The sequence below is a fragment of the Otolemur garnettii genome, unplaced genomic scaffold, assembly GCF_000181295.1.
Source record: "Otolemur garnettii isolate 467f Iridium unplaced genomic scaffold, OtoGar3 scaffold00272, whole genome shotgun sequence".
NCBI classification, from domain to species: Eukaryota; Metazoa; Chordata; class Mammalia; order Primates; family Galagidae; genus Otolemur; species Otolemur garnettii.
Window position 1 is genome coordinate 260705 of NW_003852667.1, and position 11352 is coordinate 272056.

Here is an 11352-nt window from a genome sequence, read left to right on the forward strand (position 1 = left end):
AAAATCACATTACAGCAAAGATATTTGTACCAGAATGTTTATTGCAGCCCAATTCATAATTGCTAAATCATGGAAGAAGCCCAAGTGCCCATCAATCCATCAATGGATCAATGAATTTTGGCATATGTACACCATGGAATATTATGAAGCCTTAAAGAAAGATGGAGACTTTACCTCCTTTATGTTTACATGGATAGAGCTGGAACATATTCTTCTTAGCAAAGTATCTCAAGAATGGAAGAAAAAGTATCCAATGTACTCAGCCCTACTATGAAACTAATTTAGAGCTTTCATGTGAAAGCTATAACCCAAATATAGCCCAGGAATATGGGGAAAGGGGAGCAGGAGGGGAGGGAAGGTAGGAGAATGGGTGGAGGGAGGGTGATTGGTGGGACCACACCTATGGTGCATCTTACAAGTGTACATGTGAAATCTTTCTAAATGTAGAATATAAATGTCTTAACACAATAACTATGAAAATGCCATGAAGGCTATGTTAACCAGTTTGTTTAAAATATTTCAGATTGTATATAAAACCAGGACACTGTACCCCATGAGTGTATTAATGTACACAGCTATGATTTAATATAAAAAAAAACACTAACATTTCATCATACACACAAACTTTTAGTGGAATTTGGCTCCATGCCAGGCCCTGAGCATTATTTCTAGCCTCAAAGTGTTATACTCTGGAGTAGCATCTGTATTACCTGGGAACTTGTTGGAACTGTAAAATGTTTTGTTCCACCCTAGACCCCTGAGAACACTGTCAAGATGGAAGTCAGGTCATGCCATTCTTCTGCTCAAAACATTCCAATGGCTCACCATTTCTTCTTGAGTAAATGGTCTTATTCATCCTTACAAGTCTCTGTGTGATCAACCATCTTTACCTCTGTGACTTTCCACCATGCTCTCACTACTCCAGATGTACTACATTATTGCTATTCTTTCAACATGCCTGATAGGCTTCTCTATTAGAGCCTTTACACAGGTATTCCATGCTGCCTAAAGCACTCCCCTCCTATGCAGATGTCATTGTGGCACCCTTCCTCACCTCAATCAAGTCTTTACTGAAATATAACCTTCTCCTTGAAACTTCTCTGATCATTCTACTTAAAATTATAATCTTACACTGTCTTTTCCCTTTCCTGTTTTATTTTTCTCCATTACACTTATCTGAATCTAATACATAGTATATTATATATTTTACTTATATATTTTGCTTTGTCTCTGTCTCCCCCATTGGAATGTAAATTCCACAAGGGGCAGGGATTTTCATCTGTTGACTTATTGATATATATCTCCCTAGCACTTTACCTGGCACATAGTAGATGTTCAAAGACTATTACTTAAAGGTAGATTAAATATAATTGTTCACATGCATGTACTACTTTCACTATCAGAGTACATTCACATTGTATACCATTTGATCTTCAAAGAGGAGAAAGATTGTCATTGTCATTCCTATTTTATAGATCAATAGACTGAACCTTTAAGAAGTATAATTATTTTCCCAGAGCTCCTAGACACTGGCCCAGTTTAAGTCCTTTAGTCTTAGAAGAATTGTTTATTCTCAACTTCAAACATCTTGGCCTGTTATTACATGACACAGGGTTAGAACAATGATGGACACATTCGTCTTTCTAGAATGGGGTGTGCTATGGCTCTGCTTTGAGGACTTGTTCAATCCAGCCTTAATCAAAGCCTTTATTGATGATTTGCTGCTTCCTTATTTCTCAGCTATTGTTGGTGCTGAAGTCAAGAATGTCAGTGGAAACTATCTTTTTGTTCTACCCTGAAACCACAGATTTCAAAGAGAGGTAGAAAGAGCTGTGTCTAGGTAGGCAAGAAGACAATATTGTAGCACAGGGTTATGCCACCTTTAAACCCAAAGCTTTGAGGAGCATATGATTTATCAGAAAGAATATGAGACTCAGAATTGTGAATCCAAGGTTCAGGTCCCACCATGGCCACTGACTAGATGGGGAACCTTATGTGAGTCTTTCTATCCTGAGCCTATTTCTCATACTTAAAATGGGCAGGTTGGAGGAGTTTCTCCTTAATTTATGCCTGGCTCTTACTTTCTCTGATTCTGTAAGATGTAGATATGCCTCCACTAGAAGAAGCTGCTGTAGTGAGCCACATCATTGTGCATTTTCTGCCTCATCTTGCTCAATAACCATAGAGGCATGACATACTCAAGTGTGAATGTGTTATCATAGCACAACTACTCTTTCTGTAGGTTATCGGAGAACTCTAAACATGTCCCAGTTTTGTATTGGTTGAAGGGGAAATAGGGAACACTGTATTCAGTATCGAAAAATACCACACTATCTAGTAGTGTGGTTTTTTCCTTTGCTCCTGGAGCAGAAAGCACTTCACAATCATTTAAGTCAAAACACCCTCATTTGACAAATGAGGAAGTAGGAAATGAAGTGATTTTTTTTTTTTTGAGAAAGAGTTTCACTTTGTCACCCTTGGTAGAGTTTCATGGTCATAGCTCACAGCAACCTCAAACTCCTAGGCTTAAGCAAATCTCTTGCCTCAGCCTCCCAAGTAGCCGGGACTACAGGAGCCTACCACAATGCCCGGCTATTTTTAGAGACAAAGTCTCGCTCTGGCTCAGGCTGGTCTTGAACTTGTAAGCTCAGGCAATCCACTGTCCTCGGCCTCCCAGGGTGCTAGATTATAGCTGTGAGCCATCACACCTGGTGGAAATAAGGTGATTTTTAAATCACAGTCATTCAATGTGATAAGAGAAAAGATTTCTTTTAATGAATTCTTTCCAAAAGCTCAAATTCTTCTTTCTAAACTCAGTGGTAAAAAGATCCTTGGTTTAGTTCCAGATCACCTGGACCAAAAATTGGTGGTATCATCTCATGTAACCTTAGAACTCATGTTACAATCAGAGAAACTGAGGCAAGGGGAAGCAGAGCAAAATATGTCTTATAAAGCTGTCTTGTCTGTCTCTCTTCAGGAAGATAATCTCATTTATCCCATACTTGTGAAACAGATTCTGTCTTCAAATGCCTCTGGAGAAGCTAGCCTAGCTTTCCTCATTCATCTATATTATCTTCATCTGTTCATCTGTTCACCTTCATCTGTTCATCTTCACTAAAAGAATAGTATTCTTCACTATCAAGAAATTCTTCCTTAGGACTAATCAAGTTTATCATGCTATAGCTTCAAGTCATTTCCATTTGATATTTTTAGGCCTGAGGTTTTCAAACTTAATAACCATTTGAGTCTTCTTTCTGTGAATTGCCTATGTCAGTACTTACCAATAGTCTACTTCTTGGCACAAGTATAAAATGATAACACATTTATAAAATGGTAGTATTTGTATAGCATACTAGTATAAAAGAATGAGGCAGCTAGTTGCCCTCAAGGGATTTTTACCTGCCCTAGGTCCTACCTGTCTATTACACCCGGACACTCCAGGACCTGTTCCTATCTTTTGCCCATTTTCCTGTAGTTAATGATATTTGTCTTGCTGATTTAGAAGAGGTCCTTGTATACTCCAGATATTAATCTTTTGCTAAGTTTCGCATGTTGTCAATATCTTCTTTCTTCCTTTTTTTAATGGTTTTATTTCATTTGAAGAAAGTGTTTCCCAACTCATAAAAAAAATGGGAGAAGAAAAGAAAATTCAGTTTGAGCATTCTGTTTCTAACATACCTTTCATCATCATTAACATGGGAAGAGCTATTCATTTGTATTTATTCAACAAATATTTACTGAACAGCAACTATATCCCAAGTGCTGTGTTAAACTCTGAGGATATAGCTGTGAATAAGACACAACCATGGACATTATCCCCTAATTTACTTAAAATCATAGTAAGGATGTTAAGTCTGTCAGGTCTTAGGCTTAGAGGCAAATAATTATATGAACCCCCCTATAAATTCAGAACTGAAAGAGGCCATGGAAATATTTTTTTGATTTCTTCATTTTAGAGATAGAAACAGTAAAGTCTAGACTTGACGGCCCTTCCCCAAAGGGTCTCCCAAACGCTAAATGATCCAGAGTCTCTTTGATCCATCTGATTTCCTAGCAATTTCCAGGTTCTTCCCAGAAGATCTTGGTTATTGTTTATATCCAATATTAAGACACTACTTCTAGATCAATGTACTAGATCTAGACTTCTTGATCAGCCTATGTGGGGTTAAGAACAAAGTGAAATGTATAGGCAGCCTTCTTTAGCTGTTACTATGACATTGTTAAGGCTGATTTATAGCAATTGTGACTGTTTTTTTTTTTTTTTTTTGAGATAGTTTCATTCTGTCACCCTGGGTAGAATGCTGCGGTGTTATAGCTAACAGCAATGTCAAACTCCTGAGCTCAAGCAATCCTCTTGTCTCAGCATCCCAGGTAGCTTGGACTACAGGCACCCACCACACTTGGCTAGTTTTTCTACTTTTAGTAAGGATGGGATCTCACTCTTGCTCAGTATAATCTCAAACTTCTAAGCTCAAGGAATCTACCTGCTTTGGCTACTCGGAGTGCTAGGAGGTGTGAGCCACTGCACCTGCCGATTGTAACTGATTTGATAACATCCATAGGACTCTTAACTACTCTGTGGCCTGCTTTCCCACCCATGCCCACTTTACTCCTAGGAGGCTCGAGGTGAGGGTCTGGGAAACTGCCTCTCTTGAATCTCAGTTTATACCCAGTACCATAGTATCCTATTCCTTCTTAGCATCCAGGTGGGGTCAGAGAGTGTTCGAAGCATGCCTAATAGTAAAAGTAACAGACCCCTATTGCTCCCTCTGTCCTGTGGCAGGCCATGGTAAGTAAAACAAGCAGACTGCCCTCAGAATGGGAGAGGATATTTGCAGGTTACATTTCTGACAATGGTCTGATAACCAGAATCTGCAGATAACTCAAACTTAGTATTAAGAAAAGAACAAGTGATCCCATTTCACTATGGGCAAGAGACTTGTACAGAAGCTTCCATGAAGAAGAGAGGCACATGATATATAGATACATGAAAAAATACTCACCTTCTTTCATCATCACAGAAATGTAAATCAAAACCACTTTGAGATACCATCTAACTCTAGTAAGAGTAGCCCACATAACAAATTCCCAAAAGTACAGATGTTGGCGTGGATGTGGAGAAAAGGGAACGCTTCTGCACTGCTGGTGGGACTGCAACCTAGTACCTTTCATTTGGAAAGAAGTTTGGAGAACACTCAGGGAACTAAAAATTGACCTGCCATTGGATCCTGCAATTCCTCTACTAGGAGTATATCCAAAAGACCAAGAATCACTTAGCAAAAAAGATATTTGCACCAGATTGTTCATAGCAGCTTAATTCATAATATCCAAGTCATGGAAGAAGCCCAAATCTCTTTTATGTTTACATGGAGGGATCTGGAACATATCCTCCTGAGTAAAGTTTCTCAAGAATGGAGGAAAAAGTGTCCAATGTACTCAGTACTTCTATGAAACCTATTTATATTTACTCACACTTTCTTGTAAAAAATAGAACACAACTATAGTCCAGGATGCTAGAGAGATATGGAGTGGGAGGGGAAGGGAGGGGAGGGAGGAGGTTCAACAGAGGGAGGGTAAAAGGCGGGGTTACACCTATGGAACATATGACATGGGTACAAGTCAAATCTGTGAAATGTAGAACATAGATGTTTTGGCACAATAATTAAGTAAATGAGGTAAAAGCTATGTTGATTGGCTTAATGTAACCATGTTAGATTGTATAAAAAAAATTAGCACCTTGTACCCCACATTTACATGAATGTATTCATGATCTATGTGTATTTGACTTAATAATAATAAAAAAAAAAGTAACAGACCCCTTTTGCTCCCTCTGTCCTATGGCAGGCCTTCATTGGGCCTTGAATCTTATGGAGCACAAACAAACCTGATTCCATCCATCATTCTTTGTGGTGTTGCTTTTTAGACCTCTCCCTACCTTGCTAACTCCTCCTTGCCTGTGTATGGTTTTCTTGATGTTCCTCTAAAAAGAGGGCGGACTCAGTTTTGAATGCTGCTTTCTTGCAGTAGTATAGCTATCAGTCTTATTTCTTTCTCTTTTTCCTCACTTAAAATTGAACCAGCTCATCTTAAATTACATAGCCTTAAAAATGATTGAGTTAGAAGAAATAAGTCAGCCTTCTTGTAGTTGTATTAAATACTTTTTAATTTATACTTTCTGGAAAAGGCATTTTCTCATTTTTAAATAAGGAAGACACTGGAAAACATCATTGGAAGAAGTTTAAAAATAGGAACGAAATCAGGTAAAATTTATAAAATATAGCAGAGTTGTTGGTGCTATTGAATAATCTCCTTAAATCTGTTCAGTTGTAATCATAGTGGCATGCCGTTATATGTTCTGCTTTTTAACAGTATATCATAAATACTTTTTTTGTTTCTACATAGTCTTCCTAATCATCATTTGTGTTACTATGTAATATTTCATCAAGCTAAATGTACCAGAATATATTTATGATTTAGCATTAGTTTAAAAAAAAAAAAAACAACAAGTTGATGAAACACTGTAGGTCCCTACCATCATGTGGAATTTACTTTCTTCCTAATATATAGCTTAATGTTACCTTGCCACAATGTACACAATCTAATAGAAAAGAATGATTTCCTTGATGATAAGCAATATATTGCATATTTGAGGAATTAAGAAGCTACACTATCATATCCATTTGTTTTATTTTCCAGAGACCACTATCTTCTTTTTCATTTATGTTATATTCTGTTATGATGTTGAGCTTTGGCATCTTTGTTGCATTTGGGGGTTTTTAATGGTGCTTTATTTCTTCCCTGAGATCTTTCAAATGGGAGCAGCAGACAAAACTATTATATTTCTTAAACTGGCTTCTCAGGGAATGAATGAGGTATTTAAATTAGCCTCTTCTGTCTTCCAGTGAAGTCATTCATCAGTACCTAATGCTTACCCAAAAGTAACAGAATAAATGTGACATTGCTACCTATACTTCCCAACTTTTCCTGCCAGGGCCCAGGACTGGCCAGGTCTCAGGCCCAGCTTAGGTAGGTTCTGGACGTGGACCACTAAGCTACCTTGCTCAGGAACAGTTTCTCTTAGGTGTTTGAGGGCTATCTACTTTAGCTGGAGAGAGAGAGAGAGAGAGAGAGAGAGAGAGAGAGACTTAGAGAGAGTAAAGGTCTTCTTAGAACAGATAGCTCTTAATCTTTAGCAGAGCTTTGTAATCTTCAGCAGAGACGCCCTGCTGGCATTCTGCAGGCAGGAGAGGAGACAGAGTCAGAGTAAGTGGACCCATGATAGAATGCGCATGCCTCTTAACTGCCTTCTCCTCCAGCCTAATATAAGGCTGAGCTCGTGCGTGCTTCTCAACACCACAGGTGTAGAGACTGCCAATTCACCAATGCTCTCATCTCACGAGCTCACTCATGCTTGTTAGAACCAAATCTCTCTCCATGCCCTTTTCACCAAAGTGTTCCATTACAGGTATTTCTTGTAACTCTCACTCCTCTTAGCCATAGGATATACAGGCTGCTACATTTTCCCTCAGGCTTACCTTAGGGAAAAAAGCAGGAGCAGGGTTGAGGAAGCCTCTGTTCCCCTGCTTAATGTTAAGATGATACATTCACTTCTCTCCTGGCTCAGTTGTAGCTAATACACTTCAAAAGGTGGTAGGGGTAGAGAGAGACACACATACAGGCACAGGCAGACAAACAGACCTACTCAGACAGGGCAGGACCTGTGTGTTACATATTAGACAGGGAGGGTATCTTCTTTCTGGTAAGGAATTTGGATATTAAGGAATGCAGAAAATTCTGAGCATGTCAGTCAATTAAGGTAGCAGCCATTTGTTGAATAGAAGTCAACATGGGCTTTGAATATTAATTTGCCAACTGTTGAAGGATATATGCTAATTAATGGCTGAATTGGAGGGTAAGAAGACATAAGGGAGGTAAGATTGGGGTATTAGGTGATAAAGGTCTTTGAAGCCAGAAAAGAGGATATTTCCTGGAATGTGCCCAGATGACCTTCTTGGCAGCTGTGTTAGGGGAAACAAAGACAGTTAGGGACAGAGTCTTATATGTGGTAAATTAGCCACTACAAAACTCCTCATTGGGGGCTTAACACTGAAGAAAGTTGTTAAGAAATTTTCACTTAACTCGTTCTCACTAATAACATTTTTGTGTGCTTAAAATTTCTAATGTTATAATGAGGGCAATAAATATCAAGTAAAAATCCGTGATAGTAAGTTCAGAATGGAAGACCCAGTTTAGACTGTGACTCTTTTTGCCCTGATTTACATTATGCCTTGAGTGTGTTGTATTTTAGCTTAGTGCTATCTTATCAGAATAAGAACATCTTTCATCCCCTTTTCTCTTTCATCAATGGCTAGCTTTATTAATTTCTCTGGTTATTCACAAATGTGTTGTAAACATCTGCTCTGCTAGAAATACCATACATACCCAGGCACACATGAGCTTGCTAGCTGAGCTCATCCAAATGATCTCTCCTGGCCAGGTACTATAGACACCTGAAGGATTTACTTTAAGAAATGGTATGGTTTTGTCAATTTTTTTTCCCTTATGGGAAGTTTTCCTGTGCTGGCCTCTGTTGCCAAATTGTTTTCAGTGTTATGAAGACCTTTTTGGATGGTCCTGTAAAGAATAGAACTTTAGAGACGTGAATAGATCCAGCTAACCTAATAGCTACAAAGACAAGTGACAATGTGCTCAATCGGCTTCTGAGAAAGGAACTTTTGACTTTGGGAGTCCTTATTATACAGACTGGAAGGGAAAAACCCTACCTTCTGGAGTCTTTGCATTCTTTTTTTTTTTTTTTTAATTGAAAGTCTTTGCATTCTTAACATCTTTCCTGGTGATCTAGCTTTTCTTATTAGTCACTGAGGGAGTGACTTCCTTCTCTAACCCTCAATTTTCTCATGAAAAATGGAAATGGAAATGATTATTCTCCGCTTACTTCATGGAATTGAATTGAGGCTCCCAAGTGCTTAGGAAATGTAAAGCCTTCTGAGGTCATTGATTTGGAGCATGGAACATCCTCATCTTGGGCTTTTCCTTTGTCTGCAGGGCTATCTGAAGCAGTGCCGAAAGAGAAGGGACATGTTCAGTGATGATCAACTGAAGGTAATATTTGGGAACATTGAAGACATCTACAGGTTTCAGATGAGCTTCGTGAGAGATCTGGAGAAACAATACAACAATGATGACCCCCACCTCAGTGAGATAGGACCCTGCTTCCTAGAGCATGTAAGTATGTTATCTATTTGGATAGGGTTTTGAGATGTGTTAGGAAGCAATAGAAGAAGTGTCTAAGCTGTCTGGTTATGTTCACCTGCTTTGTCATGCAGTGGGAGATGAGTTCCTCTCTGAACCTGATTTTGATCCTTGGCCTCTGGCGAGGTAATGAGGACTTAGAAAGGTGCTGTGATTTGTCTTGGGTTCTTCTTCTTCTTTGCCATTCCCTACCCTCTTCCTTTCCTTCTAGGCTGTTACAATTAGGGTTTCCCTTCAGCTTATCTTTTCTGTTCCTGTTAGGTTCAGTTTCCATGAAACTCAATATTTTTGGAGGAATTCAACATGTTCACTCAAAGAGAATCCAGGAATATGAGCAATAAGAGGGATCATGGTTAGCAAGAAATTAGGTTCTTCTAAGGCACTTATGAAAGAGCACTGGAATAGGGGAAGTAATAAGGGTAGGAAAAGAGGTCATGGATTTGGAGGAAGGAGTGTAAGGAAATAAGACAGCAGAGGAATTTTATGTCTGTAATGAATATCTAGGTAACATTGGGCAAGTTGCTTTTGGATTTTACACATCTAGAATATGAGAAGGTTTCACTGAAGGAAATATTTAACATTTTCTGAGTTTCGTTCACAGATGACATACTTATTTTGCCATCCTTCCTCTTCCTTTTTTTTTTTTTTTTGAGACAGAGTCTCACTCATTCACCTTGGGTAGAGTTCCCTGGCATCAAAGCTCACATCAACCTCAAACTCTTGGGATCAAGTGATCCTCTTAGCTTTAGTCTCCCAAGTAGCTGGGACTACAGGCACCCACCACAACATCAGGCTACTTTTTCTATTTTTAGTACAGTGGAGTCTCACCCTTGCTTAGGCTTTTCTCAAACTTCTGAGCTCAAGAAGTCTACCTGTCTTGGCTTTCTAGTGGAGCCTTTCACACAGGAGGCATGCTGCATACCCTCACATTGTGCACATTAGGTAAGATTCTGTCAATCACCCTCACTCTTCTCCTTCCTCTCTCCTTCTCTTTGCTAGAATATACTTGTGTTTTTTCTTATGAGTGGGTGTGTAGTTGTTTATATATTGGTTTGATGTTAGTATTGCGTACATTTAATACTTCTTTTTTCAACTCATGAGACACTTTATAAGAAGAATGTATTCCAGCTCTACCCAGGTAAATGGAATAGATGTAAAGTCTCCACCTTCTCCTATGATTGACTAATACTCTATGGTATACATACACTACAGTTTTTAAGTCCATTCATGTGTTGATGGGCACTTGGGTTGCTTACATCTATTAGCAATTGTGAACTGAGCTGCAATAAATATTCTAGTGCAAAAGTCCTTGTGGTGAAATGATTTTTCTTCTCTGGGTAGATAACTAGTAATGGGATTGTAGGATCAAGTGGAAGGTCTACTTTTAGTTTTTTGAGGATTCTCCATGTTTCTTTTCATAGAGCAGTGGTTCTCAACCTTCCTAATACCATGACCCTTTAACAGTTCTGCATGTTGTGGTGACCCCCAACCAAATAGTTTTATGGTTGGGGGTCACCACAACATGATGAACAGGGTTGTGGCATTAATAAGGTTGAGAACCACTGCCATAGAGGTTGTATTAGAAGTGTTTCCTTCTCTCCATATCTAAATCAGCATGTGCAGATTTTGGGATTTTGTGGTATGAGTTAATCTCACAGGAGTTAGGTAATACTCAGGGTGGTTTTGATTTTCATTTCTCTATTGATTAGGGATGATGAGCATTTTTTCATGTGTTTGTTGGCCATTCGCCTGTCATCTTCAGAGAAGTTTCTGTTCAATTTGTTTACTCACTCACAATAAGGTTTGTTTGCTCTTTCCTTGTTGATTCATTTGAGTTCTCTATAGATTCTAGTTATCAGCCCTTTGTCATATTTAGAGCATGCAGGTATCTTCTCTCATTCTGAAGGCTATCTATTGACTTTATTTGTGGTACACTTTGGTATACAGAAGCTTTTTAGCTTGATCATGTCCCATTTATTTATGTTTGGTGTTGCCAAGGGATTCTTTTGCATAAAATATGTTCGAAGGCTAATTTTGTCTAGCATTTTCCCACATTTTCTTCTAAATTTTTTTTTTTTT

At 38.6% G+C, this 11352-nt stretch overlaps 1 protein-coding gene across 8 annotated transcripts in view; it reads left to right on the top strand.

Moving 5' to 3' along the window:
- ARHGEF9 (Cdc42 guanine nucleotide exchange factor 9) overlaps positions 1 to 11352 on the top strand; it is a 290995-nt gene that overhangs the window by 119577 nt on the left and 160066 nt on the right. For all 8 annotated transcript variants that reach the window (XM_012813510.1, XM_003802991.3, XM_023508746.1 and 5 more), the window contains one exon: positions 9067 to 9246. In XM_012813510.1, the coding sequence (XP_012668964.1) occupies positions 9067 to 9246 (180 nt within the window). The remainder of the gene's footprint in view (positions 1 to 9066; positions 9247 to 11352) is intronic.